At 40.4% G+C, this 21,476-nt stretch overlaps 1 protein-coding gene across 1 annotated transcript in view; it reads right to left on the bottom strand.

Moving 5' to 3' along the window:
* The window catches only part of r (carbamoyl-phosphate synthetase 2, aspartate transcarbamylase, and dihydroorotase rudimentary), a 353,839-nt gene that overhangs the window by 164,619 nt on the left and 167,744 nt on the right, over positions 1–21,476 (bottom strand). The window contains exon 19 of the mRNA XM_090372656.1: positions 11,765–11,847. Coding sequence (XP_090228782.1) covers positions 11,765–11,847 — 83 coding nt within the window. The remainder of the gene's footprint in view (positions 1–11,764; positions 11,848–21,476) is intronic.

The raw sequence follows: 21,476 nt of genomic DNA, 5'->3' as shown, positions 1-21,476 counted from the left end.
CCCATTTTATTATGTCATGTAAACAATACACTGCATGAGTCTCAATTGCACACGAGATTCGATCATTAACTTCTGGTCAACAGGAGAAGTTATCATTTTTTTGTAAGATTGACAAATCAGTATGCATCCACTACTTCAACACATTAACAAACAGGCAACACACAAGTGGATTGTTCAGTTCACTGGGTTCATTATGTGGAGCAACCAAGAGAGCCACTAAATGCTTCCAGTGGAAGAAATATGAATATGACTGAAATATTCCCTTCCTGCACTTCATACATCAATTATATTTGATAATAATACAAGAAAACTTAATTTCTTTCTGGTAAGTGATATCTTACTATAACAAGCAGCCACTGCACTTAAAAAGTTTTAGCTGATGTGTGGATGATTGAAAAATGTAGTACACTCCTCCTGCACTTATTATATCATCTATACATTGGTATAAATAACAAAGTTTTATCACATGGGAACAATTATTTTTAGTTCCCTTCAAAGGCAATTTTTTTTATACAGGCATATGTCCTGAATGAACTGCAGATTACAAAGGTGCTCATTATTTATTTATTAATGGATAACATAATTGAAGTGAGTAAATGCAAATAAAAAAAGCTACCATTGATGGTGTTTTTTTTTTTTTGGTTTTTTTTTCTGTGCTTGAAAAACCATTTTGTTCACTCGGGAGCAACTCACAATGCTTTCCCCATAGTAACTTTTTTCCCCCTTTTGACTTATTCTGAATAGTAAAAATAAGTCATCTCTAAGAAAACTTATCTTGAGTAAATTTTTGGTATGCAGAAAGCAACATGAAACTTCTCTAACAGCAATATGCTCTTGAACAACAGATAAAAATAAATCATGTAATATTGTGACACAATATTACATGATTTATTTTTATCTGTTGTTCAGTGGTCCACTGCAATTAATGCTCATTTAGTGCAAATCTTAATGCTAATTAAACATGAAATTTTAGAGCCCAATACATCAGGGGGGGGACTTTCTGCCAAAATGGACAAATTTCATAAAAATGCACCTACCATAGAGATATGTGTCATTTACAGCCCAGTATGAATGTGTTAACTCTCTTTTTGCCTGAACTGTAGACAAGAATCTTGGTCACATTACTACAGACTTAATAACAATGATTTTTTGGCTCAAAATGCCCAATGGATCTCATCTCTGCCCAATAATAGACACAGAGAGAGAGAGAGAGAGAGAGAGAGAGAGAGAGAGAGAGAGAGAGAGAGAGAGAGAGAGAGAGAGAGAGAGAGAGAGAGAGATTGTCATGTGGTAACTCAGAATAAACTGCTACCCAGCATTTGTGACACCCTCAGCAACTCATTTTTGTTCTCTGAATTATATGTATAAATTGCACCTACTGACAACTGTACATATGTCAAGAGATGTCACTCTGATAAAACCAAATGAGCCATCCCTACTAGCCTCTCTACACTGTTCAAAAAACTTCATACCAGACAGTACAATTACCACTATACAGGTAAGTTATTTTGGGATTGCTGCTGCCAATAATGCAATATTTTGCATTTAATATTGGTAATGGCCATATAGTGCAAGAAAGCGTAAGGCTTTTATGCTGCACCAGCCCAAAAAATAATAAATAATAGTAAATAAATAATAAAAGAAAAGGAAATATACAATCTATGCGTTTCCCTCTTCCCATAGGTAACTCTCCAGCTGACCTTTGAATTTCCCCAAACTGTCAGCCTCTACCACACATTTGGTAACTTATAACTTGCTAGCTAAAATAAAACTTCCTATAATCTAGTCTAAACACCTCCCGCCGTAACTTGAATTTATGGCCCCTAATTCTAGAATCACTAATAACCGTGAGAATTTCATCCTCATTCATTTTATTTTTGCCTCTAAGAGCCTTAAACAAGTCTCCTCTAAGGTGCCTAGTTTCCAAGCTGCATAACCCACAAATTCAAAATCATTCCTCATATAGATGCCATTTTGACGATCTCACCAGACAAATTATCTGTCTTAGAATCCTTTCAAGAACCTCAATGTATTTTTTAGGTGCAGTCTCCACACCTGAACACAGTATTTGAAGTGTGAAATACTGTGTTCAAATATGGAAAAATACAGTATCCAAAGTGCAGTCTAACAATAGCCTTATATAATGGAATTATGTAGCCGAGTGGGCAGGAGCAGGAGTGCAGTAGCACACGCTCTTTGAGTAGACCGGGGTTCAAGCCCCTGACTGCTGAATACGGTCGATCTGCCAACCCACACTGGACCAGCGTGGCAGATTATGGTCCATTTCCCTCAGCATGAATTGTTGAGGAGGCTTCCACCCTGCAGTGGGTTGATAATGGCTGCACTTTACTTTTTTTTTTATCTCTACTAGAAAATGTTCGACAAATCATCAATAGGACACCATGGTCCTTACTTGCAACCTGTCTACCATGCTCGGAAAACTTCATGTCTGAATATATTGTAACTCCCAAGCCCCTTTCTGCCACTACTGACTTTAGTTCAACTCCATCAAGTGTATAATTTATTTTGGGGTTGCTGTTTTCCAGGTGTAAGATCTTGCATTTTGCTGAATTAAAGCATAGCATCCACTTTTCTGACTATCCCTGAAATCTACCTAGGTCAGTCACTCTGAAGAAGTTCTGCTTGGCAGTGATCATTAACTACTCTACCAATTTTAACATCATCTGCAAATTTAGACATCACACCCTCTATCTTCATTGATGTCATTTAAGAAAATCAAAAACAACAGTGATCCCAATACTGATCCTTGGGGAAACCCATTTCTTACATTAACCCAATCTGAAGAATCACAACATTTATCACACATTTATCACAACCCTCTGCTTCCTGCCCTGAAGCAATCCTGCTATCCATCTAAGAATTTTCCCTGTGATTCCAACCTATTCCAACTTACAAAGTAACTGTTTGTGTGGGACTGAGTCAAATGCTTTGCTGAAATCTAAATGAACAATGTCGAAATTATTTCCTAAACCAAGCTCACAAGTGACCATGTCAAAATAGCTAACCAGATTTGTTAAACATGATTTTCCCTTTACAAAACCATGCCGTCTTCAGAATTCCATTTCTATCTAAATGATCCTGAATTTCACCCATGATTATTGCCTCCATGATTTTCCCTACTACTGAAATTAGACTGACTGGTTGGTAATTTCCCATTACACTCTTAGAATCGCCTTTATGTATTGGTGTATATTAGCACTTTTTCCATCCAACAGAATTCCTCCTGAGTCCAGTGATGCTCTCATAATTAGCCTCAATGGTTCAATGCTCTCACTTGCCACCTCCCTTAAAATTATAGGATATATGCCATAAACTCCAGGAGTCTTACTCGCTTGTAAGCTTAAAAGTTTTTTCATTAAATAATCATATGAAATTTCAAAATCATTAATTACATATTTTTCAACTTCACTTCCACAGTTTCTCACTGACACAAAAAGGGTTTTTCTTCTTTAAATATTGATGTAAAATAACTGTTGAGTTCATCTGCTACAACAGCTGGGGTATCTAATACTATTCCACGTCCATTACATAAGGGTCCATTCTGGTTTGTCTTTCTCTTCTTTGCATTTATATACATGAAGAATTCTTTATCCTCACACTTTGCTCTCTTTGCCAGACTAACCTTTTCTGTGGCACTATTACAGATTAATTTGTAGCTATTATAGGCTTTGGTACTTTTTCCATGCTGTCTTTTTCTACTCAAGTAATCTAGCAACTTCATTATTCATCCAACCTGGAATCCTCCTCATGGAGTATTTTTTTTAATAGTATATACATATTCAAGGCTTCTGTGATTAGTGTTTCATAAATATACCATACTCAATTGTATTCGCTCTCTGCGAGATATCTACCCAGTTAATAGAGACCGTGTAGCACCTTAAACAATTGTAATTTCCTTTCCTGAAATTATAACCCATTCCTTTGCCTTTAACTACTGCTACCTCCCCCTTCTCTTCATTGTCCACCATAGAACTCCATGATCACTTCTTGCCATGTTCCTGTACTGTCAGCCCTATTATGTCACCTGGTTCATGGGTGATGATCAGGTCTAGAATATTCTTTCCCCACTTATAACCACTCGCTGTCTCCTTCCATTAGCCATCCCTTTAACCACAGTAGCAACTTGCCCTTAATGCTACACTGCTAGAATTTATATAGAATTCAATTATGTGGAATGGTATCAAAAGCATTTCTGAAATCTAAGTACATCAACACCATCAAAATAATTTTTTACATAAAGTTCCTTTGTTACAGTATCCAATTAGATTGGCCAGACAAGATCCCCATTAACAAATCAATGCAGTGATTGCTGTATAACTGCATTCCTATCTAGATAGCCTTGCATTACTTCTTAACTAGTGACTCCATTATTTTCCTTGAAACAAAAGTCAAGATAACAGACCTAATTACTCATGTCTCCCTCTGATCCCCCTTGTGAACTGGGGATACATTTGCACATCTCCAGTCAATAGGGATCTTCCCTGGATCCAGTAATGCTTTCATAATTATGGTTAAAGGTTTTCTGACCTCTTTTGCTGCCTCACTCAATATTGTTTGTTTATATGGTTTTTAGGAGCATTAACAACTAAGGCCATATTGCTCGGGGGATATGCGGTGGTCATTCCTTGACCTTTCCGCATCTTCCATATTTGGTGGTCACAGGCTCGAACCCTGGTTTAATCAAGAAGCATGTGCTATGCACTGCTGCTCCTGCCCACCTGGCTACGGAGGCGACCCTCACTTAATATACCGTATTTCTTTGATTCTAAGATGCCATCGATTGTAAGACGCACCTTAATTTTAGTATCTTCATTTCAGAAAAAAAGCTTTGATTCTAAGAAAAATAAATAAATAAATAAAATAAAACACTAAAATAAATCTAACAAATATTTTTATTATAATAGAATTCAATTTACTGACAACAATAGTACTGATATTTATCAGTAGGTATATTATTCATCACTTCCTTCTGAATCTTCTGAGCTGTCATTATCTTCATTATTCCATAATATATCATCTTTTGAGCCATTAAGAGCGTTGGTGATGCAACATTTTTTAAATGAGTGCTTTACTATTCTTTCTGGGATCAGTTTCCAAGCAGTTGATACCCATTCTGCCAATTTTGATGCCGGCGCTTTCTTAATTTTTCCAGGTGTCAGCAGAAGGTTGTCGGTCAACAGCCAGGATTTATATTCCTTTCTCAAGTAATCCTTAAATGTTTTGTTGACTGAAACGTTGAGTGGCTGCAGTTGGCTAGTCATGCCACCAGGAATCACAACCAAGTCACCACGTTTTTGCATGGTTTTACGTTCGGACAAATGTCCACGAAATGCATTAAGTACTAGCATGCTAGGTGGGTTATGAAGACTTCCAGGACTTCTATTCCACACAACATTTAGCCAGTCTTCCATAAGCTCTGCCGACATCCATCCATTTTTTGTGCATGCACAATAACATCTTTGGGGAAAATATCATTCTTTGGTATGGTTTTTTCCTATTTAAAATTAAATATGGAAGCAACTTTCGACCATCAGTGGTGATGCATAGCATCACAGTGACTGCTTTTTGTAGCCAGTTCTTATAATCTTGATTTCTTTAGCATCTTTAGCATTGACTGTGTAATTTCGAGGCATATCGAAGAAGACTGGAGTTTCGTCAGCATTTCCAATTTGACTAAACTCATAGTTTCTTTTTTTTCCTTAATTTCATCACCTGTTGGCTGAAAGTTAATCAGCTTCTGTTGAAGGTCTGCGGAATTTTTTGACAGTTAGATGTTCGGTGCCTTAACGTTAATCCACTGTGACGCAGAAGTCTGTCACACCAGCCGCGACTGCCTTTAAAAATTGTTTTCTCTATTCCGAGGGACTTGGCAATTTCTCCGGCTTTCAATTGCATGGCTTGTCGAGTGATGAGTAATCCTTTTGTGCGTGTTTCCATTACAAAACGTATTACATCTTCATTGACTTGTGGAAATCTTCCTTTCTTAGGCCCGGTAAAGCACTTGGTTGTTGCTTTGCATGAAAATATGGAATTGCGATCATTTTTCCAATGACGAACATTTACTTCACTAATGTCAAAATGTCGACCCACAGTTCTATTTCCATGTTCTTTTGCATACACAATAACTTTTCATTTCGATTTCGATGCGGCTTTGTAGTGCAATCTTTTTGACATTTTAATGTGCAATAAGAGATTAAAATTAACGAAATACGGAACTCCACTTCTAAAGTACTTTCGAATATAGAAACAAAACTTGCTAGTTTTCGCAGAGTTAGCTTCACTATAATGAAATAATGGTGGCTTCACATTTTGAACGCACGTGAAATCACACACACCACTTTATTCTCCAGTGGAATTGGAAAATGTGATAACAGTCAAACTTGGAGGAGGGGGTTTCCACGTAAAAACAAAATGTGTGGTGCTGTGCAAATTCAGGGAAAATTCAGAAAAAAACAAAACAAAGAAACCTGTGATTGTAAGACGCCATCGATTCTAAGACGCACCCCATTTTTAGAGACGTTTATAGGGGGAGAAAAGTGCATCTTAGAATCGAAGAAATACAGTAATTGGATAAATCCCATCCATCCAGGTGCCTTATTTACATTTAGATTCAACAATCTCTCTTCCATTTCCCTCTCAGTTATCACAGAATCATTGTTCCATGTAATTTGATATACTTCTGCCATACCCATTCTTAAAAAATTTCTCATGTGTAACTGTAGATGCAAAATATCTATTCAGTTTGTCAGCAACCTGAGCATGATCATCAACTCAGGTTGCTATACCATTGATATCTAGTGAACCAAAACAATTCATCCCTTTCTTGTAAGTGTTTACATAAGTAAAGAAGCTTTTGCTACTTTTCTATGCATTCTTTACCAGACACTTCTTGTAATCTGCCTTAGCTTGCATAACCCAATTTGTAACTTGTCTGCAGTCAAGTTACAAATTGGGTTAGGCTTTGCTGATATTAGGTTAGTCTTTCCTGATAATTTATAAGCATCCAATGAATTTTTCTTCTTTGCTACTAGTCTCATCAGGTCATCTGAAACCTTGAACAGTACCACTTATTTGGTATAAAACACCTAGTAGCATCCATGATTACTTCCCTGAATGCTTTTTATTTAGAACTTGATATTGGTAACATCGTTAGTTGATCCCACTGGATAGATTTTAAAAACTGTCTCACTCCATCGCAGTCACCTTTATGAAAGTAAAAGCCTTTCACTGTGACATTAGTTACATCCCTAAGTAACTACTGTGTCCACTGCAACCTAGTGATTCTTTTATATGCAGACTCTTAATGGATGAAGAGTCACTGCTCTGATCAAGAGTATTGCTTTCTCTTATTGCCTCTCTAACATGCTAGTATAAAAAACAATCACTGGCCACCCACGTCAACTGGGTGTATTTGCTTATATTTTATGTTTCTTAACTAAGAGCATAACTCCCCCCACTTTTGTCTGTCCTTTCTGTACATGTTGTGCACCCCATATTCAAATTCTGCATCCCTTATATCTGAGTGATGCTACATCTCCAGAATCCATACAATATTTGCATTTGATGACTTAACCACTACTTCAAATTCATCAAATTTATTTACTATGCTAGTATTTATTTACTAGCATTAGTGTACATGCAAGTATACATGCACCTATTTTTACTCTTTAGTAACCTTAAACAGCCCAAGTATCTGCTTGTTCCATGAGAAACCACAGCAGGCCTTGAAAAACCTGGTACTTGGCTTTCCATTATGCTGCATGTTCCAATAGACCAATAGATTGACAGTAGCCACTGGCAGAGGTGAAAGAGATTCTTGCACTGCTTCTATTAGAATGAGCAGAAGCCTGAAAAACAAGATGCATGATATTTCAGAGACTGCTGGGAGCCATTGCGGTTGTTGTTGTTGTTGTTTGGTTTTTAGGAGCATTAGCAACTAAGGCCATATTGCTCCGGAATATGTGGTGGTCATTCCCTGACCTTTCCGCATCCTCCGTATTTGGTGGTGACGGGCTCGAACCCCGGTATAATCAAGAAGCGTGTGATATGCACTGCTGCTCCTTCCCACCTGGCTATGGGGGCGCCGGGAGCCATTGCGGTACAAGTAAACACATGGGTTGTGTTAGGGTAGCTAAGAATAGAAACAGGTGCAGGTATACTTGCGTGTACACCAATGATAGGAGTTTAGTAAATAAATTTGATGAATTTGAGGTATTGCTCAAAACATCAAAGGCAGATATTGTTGGGATATCAGAGACGTGGTGTCACACAGATATAAGGGATGCAGAACTGGAATTTGGGGAGTACAACGTCCACAGAAAGGATAGACAGGATAGGAAGGGGGAGGGGTTATGCTATTAGTTAAGAAACACATAAAAACCAAGGAAGTGAAGCCAGTCGACATCGCTGGACAGTGCAGTGTTGAGTCAGTTTGGTGTGACATAAGTATTGGGAGATCAAAATTGAGAGTAGGAGTGTGCTATAGGCCTAATGACTCTGATGAGTATAATAAGAAACTGTACAGGGAAATAGAGTGGGCCAGTAAATCAGAGAGTCTTATAATGGGAGATTTTAATTTCCCAGATATTGACTGGAATTTGGGGGCTGGTCACTCACACACTAGCAGGGCTTTTGTGGATTTATTGGATGATTGTTTTCTACATCAGCATGTTCCGGAGGCAACTAGAGGGAGTAATACTCTTGATTTGATTATCAGCAGTGATTCTTCATGCATTAAGAATCTGCAGATAAATGAACCACTAGGTGGCAGTGATCACAGTGCGCTGAAGTGGGATTTACTCAAAGAGGTAACTTACCACTAGGGGTAAAGGGAAGGGTTATTGCTTCCGTAAAGGCGACTACGATGGACTGAGACAGTATTTAAATTCTATACAGTGGGACCAACTGATGATGTTACCAACAGCAAATTCAAAATGGGAAGCATTCAAAGAACTTATCTTGGAAGCTACTAGACTTTACATACCAACTAAGAAATATTGTTCAAGGTTTAGGCCAAAATGGATGTCAGATGAACTAATGAGGCATATGGCAGAGAAGAAAAATGCATGGGATACTTACAAATTAACACATGACACAGAAGCCTTTGATAGATACAAGTTGATATGCAACCAAGTTACAAAGGAGGTTAGGCAGGCGAAGGCAGATTACGAGAAATCCTTGGCAAGGGATGCAAAGAAAAACAGCAAAGAGTTCTTTACTTATGTAAACTCTAGAAGGAAGGGGATGAATCAGATTGGTCCACTTGATATTGATGGGTCAACTGTTGATGATCCTGCTCAGGTAGCTAACAAACTAAATGAATATTTTGCATCGACATTCACACATGAGGAGTTATTCAGCAAGGGGAATGCCAGAGGTGTATTCAACTCTAGCAGTAAGCTACAGAATCTTGAAATAACTGGGAGTAAATTGGAGGAGAAACTGTTGAAGATAAACACAAGAAAGGCACCCGGGGTGGATGGGATCTATCCAGTTATATTAAAGGAGGCAGCAAAGGAAATAAGCAAACCCTTAGCCATAATTATGAGAGCTTCCTTGGACTCAGGGGAGGTACCCATAGACTGGAAATGTGCAAATGTGACCCCAATTCACAAAGGAGGATCAAAGGCTGACACAAGTAATTATAGACCTGTGAGCTTAACTTCTGTTCCAGGAAAATTAATGGAGGCACTGGTTAAAGAAGCACTGCAGGATCATTTAGACAAGACTCCAGTTATAGCTTGGACACAGCATGGCTTTGTTAAGGGGAAGTCTTGCCTGACCAATCTGATTGGATACTATGATGCAGTCACAAAAGAACTGGATGCAGGGAATAGCTTTGATATTATATACTTGGTTCTTAGAAAGGCTTTTGATACTGTTGCACATGGAAGACTGCTACACAAATTCGAACAGTGTGGCATTGGAGGCAAATTGCTGCTATGGATAAAGGGGTGGTTGAGGGGGAGAAGACAGAGAGTGGTAATCAATGGACACTGCTCATCGTGGACTAATGTTATTAGTGGAGTCCCTCAGGGCTCAGTGTTGGGTCCATTATTGTTTTCTGTATTTATAAATGATATTGATGATGGTATATCAAGCTTAATGTCCAAGTTTGCAGACGATACAAAGGTTGGCAGGGTTGTCAAGGACACTACTGACACTATGCTGCTGCTGCAACAGGATCTGGAAAGGTTGAGCAGATGGGCTGAGAGGTGGCAAATGAAGTTTAACATTGACAAATGTAAAGTACTACACATGGGAAACAGCAACCCCAGAGCAACGTATCAACTCTGTGGTACTACACTGACAGTGGTAGAGAATGAAAGGGACTTTGGGGTGGTTGTGCAGGCAGATATGAAGTTCTCTGAGCAGTGCAGACGGGCTGCAAGAGTAGCTCATGGAGTATTGTCAATGATATACAGGAATTTTTCCAGCAGGGATAAGGAGGTGATTATTGCCTTGTATAAGGCAATGGTCAGGCCACACCTAAAGTACTGTATACAGGTCTGGAGGCCTCATTTCAAGAAGGATGTAGAGCTGCTGGAACGAGTACAGAGAAGGGCAACAAGATTAGTGAATGGAACAAAGGGGTGCTCTTACGAAGAAAGGCTTAAGTTTTGCAAATTACAGTGTCTGGAGACTAGGCACCAGCGAGGTGATCTGATAGAGGTGTATAAAGCCTTGAATGGTTTGAGCATGCTCAATGCTGATGGGATTTTTCCTCTAGCTCAGAATAATCACCTGAGAGGGCATAAATTCAAATTGAGGAAAGACAGATGTAGGATAGACGTGCGGAAATTTGCCTTTAGCCAGCGGGTGGTTGGTTAGTGGAACAGACTTCCATCCCTTGTAGTGGAGGTTGATAGCCTAAATAAGTTTAAGGCTCAGCTGGACAGGTATTTTGAACGAACAGAGGGGTGAAGTGGTTTTTTTTTTTTTTTTTTTTGGCTGATGCTGCATAAGCTTGCTTTCTTGCATCAAATGCCTCTGCTAATGCTAATATAAGCTGTGCAAGAATCACTTAAATCTCTATGTGTGACTGTTGTTAATCTATTAGACTGTGTATCGCCCAAGCTAGCAGTTATCCAACCCACCTAACACTACCTTGCACCATCAGCAAATATTCTTGCAGCCCTTCTATTTAAGTATATCCCATTCCTGTAAAAACAATGCCTCCTAAGAAGCACTGACCACGATGATAAAAATTCTACCCCCACAAGCCTTGCACAGTCTCTCTAGGGCCAAATGGATCAACAAAGGTTTCATCGTGTGCTCCTTATCATATCTGAACAGAAATTGTAGGCACTTTCAAATTTAATTCTAATATAATATAAGAGTTTTAGTCCTGGAGGCATCAACAATTTACAATTTTTTCCTCTTGTGCAGTCAACTTAACCAATATCTAATAAAAGTGAAAACAGTACCACTAATGTGCAACAGAATTTTCATATAACTTTAAATAAAATGGCATTAAGGGAAAAATAAGACTATTGGACATCCCATTTCATCTTTGTTGGGACAACCGAATGTTTCGCTCAAAAAGGTCTAGTCATAATAGTTTACAATTCTGAACTTTTATTCATGTCATATTTATATTACTGTGTAAGATATTTGGTTATGTCCCTACCCTAACACAGAACTATTAGACATGTTATTTCTTAAGAAATACTATGCAATATCCTACTAACAATAATTCAAAATCATAGGTTATATTACGCGGAATATATTCATTGCAGCTTACCTCTCAATACAAAGAGCAATATGTTTATCAGAAAATCCTAATTTCTTAGCTGTCAACAACACCTCCTTTGTTAATGATACAGGCTGTAAAAAAATTAAATTTAAAAACTGTAAATTTTATAATAAATTAAATATTATATCAAAAATGTAACATGTAACCTATCCCCTCAATGGGCAGTTCTTTAGGAATTTCACCCAGTTATTGCGTAAGACTACCACTTTCAGAACAACAGTGAATCACCTAGGCACTGATACCACAAGGTGAAAGTAATATTATCCCAGTAAACAAGATGGTATTTCTCAGCTCTTGGACAGAGAAAAAAAGAAATTCTACGTACTTATTACTTTCACAACCTAATCATACAATTCTCTATTTGCAAGAGATCAAGTGAATGTGCAGGTCTGAAGAAACAGGAGATTTTATTATGCTCCTATAACCACTTTTTGCAAAATGCAGGCTTAATAGTAATAGTATTGGCCATATAGTGAAAGGAAGATGCAGTAGAACCCCACTCACACGTCGAGTTAGTCCACAAATTCATACTGTTTTCTCCATACTGGAGAAAACAGCATGAAGTTGTTCTGGTGCTGCTGCTGCTTTTAAGATACAACTGAAACTGGAATTTAACAAGAGACAACCATTTTTTTGCCCTTCAGTGTTCAAGTTCTAGTGATCCTTGACCACATTTAACTGAAATATTACTTACGTGAACATGACCTTTTTGCACTACAAATTGACCATTTTCCACCGATTGTGTTGCCTCCTCATTTCTGATAATATACAGGGTGGCCATAATTAAAGTATCCCTATTCAGAGCTCTCTGTAACTCTAAGTAATAAGCAGAATGAGACCAAAATTAGTATGGGGAGAAGGATCCCATAAAAAAAAAAAAAAGTTCAAAAATCTGCCGATAGGGTACAATATGGCATTGTACGTGAGGAAAGACATGACAAAGTACCAACAAATAAATAACTAAGACAAACCTTAATGAAATTACAAATTTTTATTTGTGCTCTTTACAAAAAACCAGAGAGAAACTGAATTGTACTAAAGTTTTAAATCCAAACTAAAAAATAAGAGAGTAGAAAATTTGCATAAATCTGAGTTAATTTAATTTTTCCAGCAGCAGAGAGCTATAAAGGCACAACGTGAACATCGCAAGCGTATTCTGTAAGTTTACTGTTAACAATGCATCTCACTCTTACCGATCGCACTTTAACTGCAAAGGTCTTCTACATTAATGGATGCAATGCAGCAGCCACTCTGTGTGAATTTAGATGCTGTAAGAACTTACATCGACGTCCTTTATCAGCTGCAGCAGTTAGGATGATTAACTGGGTCCTTTGTTGTTATGCCTCGAAGAGGAAGGAAGCCTGTTTCACCTCAGGTAGCAAAGGAAGTTACAACAGCTATTGTCGACCGATCCATGGATACAGCTGCTGGAACTAGTAGCAAAGCAATTGGATGTCCCATATTCCACTGTGTGGAAAATTTTTCGGAAACTAATCCACTATTATCCATACAAGGTCAGTCGCCAGCAACAGCTGCAAAGAGATGATCCTGAAAAACGAATGCCATTTGCTCTGTTTTTGGACAGAATGGAAGTGTACGATGCCTGGCCATGGAACATTCTTCTGGGAGATGAGGCCCATTTTTATCTCGATGGGACTGCCAACACTCAAAACTGCCGAATATGGGCTACAGAACACTGCATGCTATTCAGAAAATCCCACTGCACTCGCCGTAAATCACCATCTGGCGTGGTGTGACTTCAAATTTCATCCTAGGGCCATGCTTTTTCGAGGAATTGCATCCAGCAGGAGCAGCCACCTATTCCATTACAGCATAAAGATATCGCCACACACTGAGCAGTTTCATTATTCTTCAACTGCAGCAAAGAGGATGCCTGGATGAGATAATTTTTATGCACAATGGGACTCCTCATATCGCACAACCAGTACAGCAGCTTCTCCAGCATCACTTCACTGCAGAGTCATTAGTCATTTGTTTTCCATTGCATGGCTAGTTGGCTGGGTGGGTTGGTTTTATTGGTGCATTAGCAACTAAGGCTATAATGCGCCCCGTTGCATGGCCACCACATTCGCCTGACTTTACAACATGTAATTTTTGGCTATCGGGTCAGCTCAAGGCCAGTGTCTATTGAGGAAGTGTCCCTAACCTGGCTGTCTTAAAGGACAATGTAACACAGCATGTGCAGAACGTTACTCCAGAGATGTTGCATTCTGGCAGTTGAACACACTATGCATCGAATGCAATTTCTGGTCCAGAACAATGGTAATCACATTGAAAACCAACTCCACCATCATTAACCATCGGGAGTAAACTGTGAGTGAGTGAGTTTGGAGCTGTGAAACCACTTCCTCTGGCAGTTTAGTTGTTTCTTTCTAGAGGAATTTTATTGTGGCTTAAACACAGAGCGTACAGATAAAGCAGAAATATATGAGCTTTCGGCTATATGGTAGCCTTCGTCAGAATTAAAATACATGAATGGCAGTTGGAATGAAGATGTGCACTGCCAGGTGCGTGAGACGCGAGGTTTAATTGTTTGTTGACGTCTGTGGCTGTGACGCATGATGACGTGGCCAGCGCTTGTCCAATGACAGAACTACTGACTCTGTGATCGGGTTGACTTGGCAACCACTGTTCCTGTTTAAGGATTTATCCGAAGATTTTATATTTAATGATTCCAACCAGGTACGCTTTAGGTAATGGTGGGATCTGTCTACCACCACGACATCGCGGTGTGGGTCGATGTCGTGGTGGGTTGTCCAGACATGTTCGGCGATAGCTGAGTGTTCTATATCCGCTAAACGGATCGCTCTTTTGTGCTCCGAGAGACGTTTCTCGAGTCGACGTCCAGTCTCTCCGAAGTAGCAGCTAGTGCAGTCACGGCAAGAGATGCGGTAGACTAAACCACTCTGCAGAAGGGTGGGGACAGGTGTTTTCACGTTGGAAATGAAAGAACGCAGTTTCCTGCCTGGGAGCTGGATGCACTTTATTCCGTGCGTTCTCAGGATTCTACCGATCTGTTGTGACAGGTTGGGGTAGTATGGGATGAATGCCCTTGTGGATGGCTCGTCACTGTTGGTGTTGTAGCTGGTCGTCACGATGTCACGTGTCTGTAGATCACACCTGTCGAGGACGTCAATGGGGTAGCCACACCTCGTAAGGTCTACTTTGACCCTAGTGACCTCTTTGCGTCTTTCATCAGCGGAGCTGGAGTGTGTCCAGGCGCGAGTAAGCAAGGTTCGGGCCGTGGAGAGGAGGTGGCCTCGCGCGTGTGCTGACCGGAAGTTGGTAAACTGGCCAGCACACATGGGCTTACGATAAACTGTAGTCCTCAGGTATGTGCCTTCACGTCGGACAAGTGTGTCTAAGTATGGTAAAGAGTTGTTCGACTCCAGCTCAATCGTGAATTTTATGAAGGGCGATAGTGAGTTGAGGTATGATAGAAGTCGCTGACCTGAGTCTCTAGGGATGACCACGAACACATCGTCAACATAGCGACACCAAAAGGCGATGTGATCAGGTGCGTGTGCAAACGCACGTCCCTCTAACTCCTCCATCACGATGTTTGCTGTGACTGAGCTGACCGGGGAACCCATGGCCGTGCCATGTATCTGCTGGTAGACTGAGTCATTAAATATGATCGCACCCCCTGTTAAGCACAGTCTGAGGGCGGTGGAAATGTCATCGGGTGTGAGACCAGTTCTTTCGTTGAGGGTTCTATCATTGTCCAAGAGTTGTTTTGCACAAGAAATGGCAAGTTCCACAGGGATGGAGGTAAAGAGCGATATGACGTCGAACGATGCCATAACTTGATTCTGCGAGATGGATACAGTGCGAATCCTCTTTATGAATTCAACACTGTTGGAAACGGTGTGGGTGGTCTTGCCAACCAGAGGAGAAAGAAGTCTCGAGACAAATTTAGACAGCTCGTAAGTCGGTGATCCACAGCAGGATACAATTGGTCTCAGTGGTGTGTCTTCTTTGTGCACTTTCGGTAGGCCGTAAAACCGTGGGATCTGACATCCGGAAGCACGGAGGTGATTACGGGTTGACTGTGTGATCTTCCCTTGTTTCAGCCAACTGTTGACGAGGATATTCACCTCTGATTCCCATCGTTCTAAAACTCTGTTGGGGTTGATGGTCAGGGGTTTGTATACAGTAGTATCCCGTAAAAGTAGTAGCGCTTTCGCCATGTAATCAGTGTGATCCATTACAACCGTACGGCGGCCTTTGTCTGCCGGTAGAATGACGATGGACGAATCCTGTTTCAATGCCTTGAGGGCAGAGAACTGTGTACGGTTGAGGTTAGAAGAGACGGGGCGAGCACGGTGTAGAACTGCTGCAGTCTTCAAGCGGATTGTGTTGGCTACATCTTCTGGGAGGCGTGATAAGCTGGCTTCCACACCTAAGGCGATGTCGGTGATCGGCGGGTGTTTAGGAAGAACGGCAAACGTCATGCCAAGAGTCAATAAGTTTACTTGGTCCGCAGATAACTGTTTGCTGCTTAGGTTCAATAAGAAGTCCGTGGAATTAGTGAGAGGGGTATTACATTGGCTGCGCAATTGACGGGATTCATTAATCAAATCACAAAACTTACGTTTCTGTCGGGTACAATAAAGATCTGATTCTCTGATGGCCTGGTGACATAAAGTGTTGACCACATCGGTGTAAACGGGATCGGGAATCAGAGTCTTAAGGTCGGCTAGTAGGGTTGCCTTGCTCGCTGAAGCACGTTGTATGTCATGATGGAGGCAGCCGATCCATATACAGATCCCACCATTACCTAAAGCGTACCTGGTTGGAATCATTAAATATAAAATCTTCGGATAAATCCTTAAACAGGAACAGTGGTTGCCAAGTCAACCCGATCACAGAGTCAGTAGTTCTGTCATTGGACAAGCGCTGGCCACGTCATCATGCGTCACAGCCACAGACGTCAACAAACAATTAAACCTCGCGTCTCACGCACCTGGCAGTGCACATCTTCATTCCAACTGCCATTCATGTATTTTAATTCTGACGAAGGCTACCATATAGCCGAAAGCTCATATATTTCTGCTTTATCTGTACGCTCTGTGTTTAAGCCACAATAAAATTCCTCAATGAATCCAGAGCGCGTAGGCCTATTTCGTTATGTTCGTACTATTCTTGGCCAACCAGCATACGACATGGTCGTGAGACTACAGAAAGATTTTATCTTCATAGCCCGTAGTAGACAACACCTGAGGTTTGCACATAGGTGCAAAGCTAACGAGATTATACCGAAAGGGTTTCGCTACAAACAACCGTTTTCTAATGAGCGCATGAGACGTGCCTGTCGGAACTTCGGCCTCAAAACCCTACGTATATGGATCGGCTGCCTCCATCATGACATACAACGTGCTTCAGCGAGCAAGGCAACCCTACTAGCCGACCTTAAGACTCTGATTCCCGATCCCGTTTACACCGATGTGGTCAACACTTTATGTCACCAGGCCATCAGAGAATCAGATCTTTATTGTACCCGACAGAAACGTAAGTTTTGTGATTTGATTAATGAATCCCGTCAATTGCGCAGCCAATGTAATACCCCTCTCACTAATTCCCACGGACTTCGTATTGAACCTAAGCAGCAAAACAGTTATCTGCGGACCAAGTAAACTTATTGACTCTTGGCATGACGTTTTGCCGTTCTTCCTAAGCACCCGCCGATCACCAACATCGCCTTAGGTGTGGAAGCAGCTTATCACGCCTCCAGAAGATGTAGCCAACACAATCCGCTTGAAGACTGCAGCAGTTTCTACACCGTGCTCGCCCCGTCTCTTCTAACCTCAACGTACACAGTTCTCTGCCCTCAAGGCATTGAAACAGGATTCGTCCATCGTCATTCTACCGGCAGACAAAGGCCGCCGTACGGTTGTAATGGATCACACTGATACATGGCGAAAGCGCTACTACTTTTACGGGATACTACTGTATACAAACCCCTGACCATCAACCCCAACAGAGTTTTAGAACGATGGGAATCAGAGGTGAATATCCTCGTCAACAGTTGGCTGAAACAAGGGAAGATCACACAGTCAACCCGTAATCACCTCCGTGCTTCCGGATGTCAGATCCCACGGTTTTACGGCCTACCGAAAGTGCACAAAGAAGACACCTACTGAGACCAATTGTATCCTGCTGTGGATCACCGACTTACGAGCTGTCTAAATTTGTCTCGAGACTTCTTTCTCCTCTGGTTGGCAAGACCACCCACACCGTTTCCAACAGTGTTGAATTCATAAAGAGGATTCGCACTGTATCCATCTCGCAGGCAGAATCAAGTTATGGCATCGTTCGACGTCATATCGCTCTTTACCTCCATCCCTGTGGAACTTGCCATTTCTTGTGCAAAACAACTCTTGGACAATGATAGAACCCTCAACGAAAGAACTGGTCTCACACCCGATGACATTTCCACCGCCCTCAGACTGTGCTTAACAGGGGGTGCGATCATATTTAATGACTCAGTCTACCAGCAGATACATGGCACGGCCATGGGTTCCCCGGTCAGCTCAGTCACAGCAAACATCGTGATGGAGGAGTTAGAGGGACGTGCGTTTGCACACGCACCTGATCACATCGCCTTTTGGTGTCGCTATGTTGACGATGTGTTCGTGGTCATCCCTAGAGACTCAGGTCAGCGACTTCTATCATACCTCAACTCACTATCGCCCTTCATAAAATTCACGATTGAGCTGGAGTCGAACAACTCTTTACCATACTTAGACACACTTGTCCGACGTGAAGGCACATACCTGAGGACTACAGTTTATCGTAAGCCCATGTGTGCTGGCCAGTTTACCAACTTCCGGTCAGCACACGCGCGAGGCCACCTCCTCTCCACGGCCCGAACCTTGCTTACTCGCGCCTGGACACACTCCAGCTCCGCTGATGAAAGACGCAAAGAGGTCACTAGGGTCAAAGTAGACCTTACGAGGTGTGGCTACCCCATTGACGTCCTCGACAGGTGTGATCTACAGACACGTGACATCGTGACGACCAGCTACAACACCAACAGTGACGAGCCATCCACAAGGGCATTCATCCCATACTACCCCAACCTGTCACAACAGATCGGTAGAATCCTGAGAACGCACGGAATAAAGTGCATCCAGCTCCCAGGCAGGAAACTGCGTTCTTTCATTTCCAACGTGAAAACACCTGTCCCCACCCTTCTGCAGAGCGGTTTAGTCTACCGCATCTCTTGCCGTGACTGCACTAGCTGCTACTTCGGAGAGACTGGACGTCGACTCGAGAAACGTCTCTCGGAGCACAAAAGAGCGATCCGTTTAGCGGATATAGAACACTCAGCTATCGCCGAACATGTCTGGACAACCCACCACGACATCGACCCACACCGCGATGTCGTGGTGGTAGACAGATCCCACCATTACCTAAAGCGTACCTGGTTGGAATCATTAAATATAAAATCTTCGGATAAATCCTTAAACAGGAACAGTGGTTGCCAAGTCAACCCGATCACAGAGTCAGTAGTTCTGTCATTGGACAAGCGCTGGCCACGTCATCATGCGTCACAGCCACAGACGTCAACAAACAATTAAACCTCGCGTCTCACGCACCTGGCAGTGCACATCTTCATTCCAACTGCCATTCATGTATTTTAATTCTGACGAAGGCTACCATATAGCCGAAAGCTCATATATTTCTGCTTTATCTGTACGCTCTGTGTTTAAGCCACAATAAAATTCCTCAATGAATCCAGAGCGCGTAGGCCTATTTCGTTATGTTGTTTCTTTCTGTTTTTTCGCAAAGTGCACAAATAAAAATTTGTAATTTCATTAAGGTTTGTCTTAGTTATTTATTTGTTGGTACTTGGCCGTGTCTTTCCTCTTGTACAGCGCCCTATTATCCCCTATCAGCAGATTTTGGAACTATTTTTTTTTTTCACGGGATCCTTCTCCCCATGCCTTGAATAGTTTATTCGCTAATTTTGGTAGCATTCCACTTATTACTCAGAGCTACAGAGAGCTCTGAATAGGGATACTTTAATTATGGCCACCCTGTATTTTGTGTTGAATGCTTGTTTTCTCAGCTAAGAACCATTCCTAGTAAACACTGTTGTGCATGAATATATATATATATAGTGGCATGGTCTTTGTTGCATTGTTACTGACACTGCAGCAGGAAGTAGAGACCACACTCAGACTGATTATCAATTCGCATTCAAAATTGGAAATCTCAAGCCACTTGTCCAATTTGTCCTCATAAATGGGCCATAAATGACTGTCAAAGATAGCCGTTAGTCTACATACAAATACAAGCATATAAGTTGACAGAACCGATACATGGTAACATGTATCGGTTCTGTCGACTTTTGTCCTGCAAAGTCTGTCAACTTTGCAGGACAAAAGAATATGAATTAAACAATTTATTACAACTATTCCTAATAAATTATCATTTAAGTGTAGTTATCAATATTATCTATCATATTTGCTTGAATATAAGCTGCCCTCAAATATAAGCCAAACCCAAAATATATGACCTTGAAAAAAAAAAAAATAAATAAATAAAATAAAATAAAAAAAAAAAATTCTCCAGTCATTGAAAAGACTTGAATCCAGACCTCTCCAAATGAGTGGCAGATTGCAATGTACTGACAAAGCTGCTATGAAGGACACCAGATCTAGACAATCCAATGATGTTTTAAGAACCACTTAATAAAGTTAACTGATTTTAAAGTATCAATTTTGTTAAAAAAAAAAAAAAAAAAAAAAAAAAGAGCAGCTTATATTTGCATAACTATGGTTCTTTTTTTTTTTTTTTTTTTTTACATACTAATTAGAATGTTACACTATCCATGTTCTGGGGTAACATAAACTGTTATAATCAAGCTCGGACATTTTCCACTGTAATATTTTCAACAATACTGATCTGTGTTTGCTTACATTTCTATGTTAAAAATAAATCTTTGTGGTGTTTGCACATTTACAGACATAAATGTTAAATTTAATCCAAAATTAGTTGAAATTGAAATTGAAAACTTCTAACAAACTTCTGAGCAACTATCAAATTCTTAACAAATCCAATAATATCTCACACACGCTGAGAGAGAGAGAGAGAGAGAGAGAGAAGGGTTCGATTCTCATAGTTTTACACCTGCGTGAAGATAGTATGCTTTCACAATTAAGTACCAAGTTGCATCAACAACAGTTAAACAAGAGAGGCAATTAATATCTGCAAAAAGTATATCTGAGAAAAATTACATTGCTGCTGCAGTTTAAGGCAGTCATATAGCAAAAGGTTTCAAATTAGAATTCTCCTATCATTAATGATATTAAACTGAAGTAAAGTAGCTGGTAAACCATTTCTGGTTACATTCTGTAGTAATCACACTACAAGAAAACTGCTAATAACTTCACTGTTAACACAATATTCAGTTAATAATTTCAAAGTATAAGAGCGATGAAGCCCAATTCTTCCTTCTTTAAGAAATATTCTTAAAATATAAGATAGATTATCATACCTTTTTGTAAGATATTTCTTCACCCGACGCTCACATCAAACTGATACGCTTAATATAATATAAAAGATCTAAGTTTATAAATGCGAAAATATCCTTATTAAAAGATTGTAAAATTATGTGGTTTTTTATAAAACTAATCTTGTCTTCAATTCCTATCGTCTACTTACTGCTACC

Source organism: Mastigoproctus giganteus, chromosome 4 (assembly GCF_048544385.1).
Source record: "Mastigoproctus giganteus isolate SK-2022 chromosome 4, ASM4854438v1, whole genome shotgun sequence".
Taxonomy (NCBI): domain Eukaryota; kingdom Metazoa; phylum Arthropoda; class Arachnida; order Uropygi; family Thelyphonidae; genus Mastigoproctus; species Mastigoproctus giganteus.
Note: the sequence above shows the minus strand (reverse complement) of the source record. Positions and strands in the feature narration are given on the sequence as shown.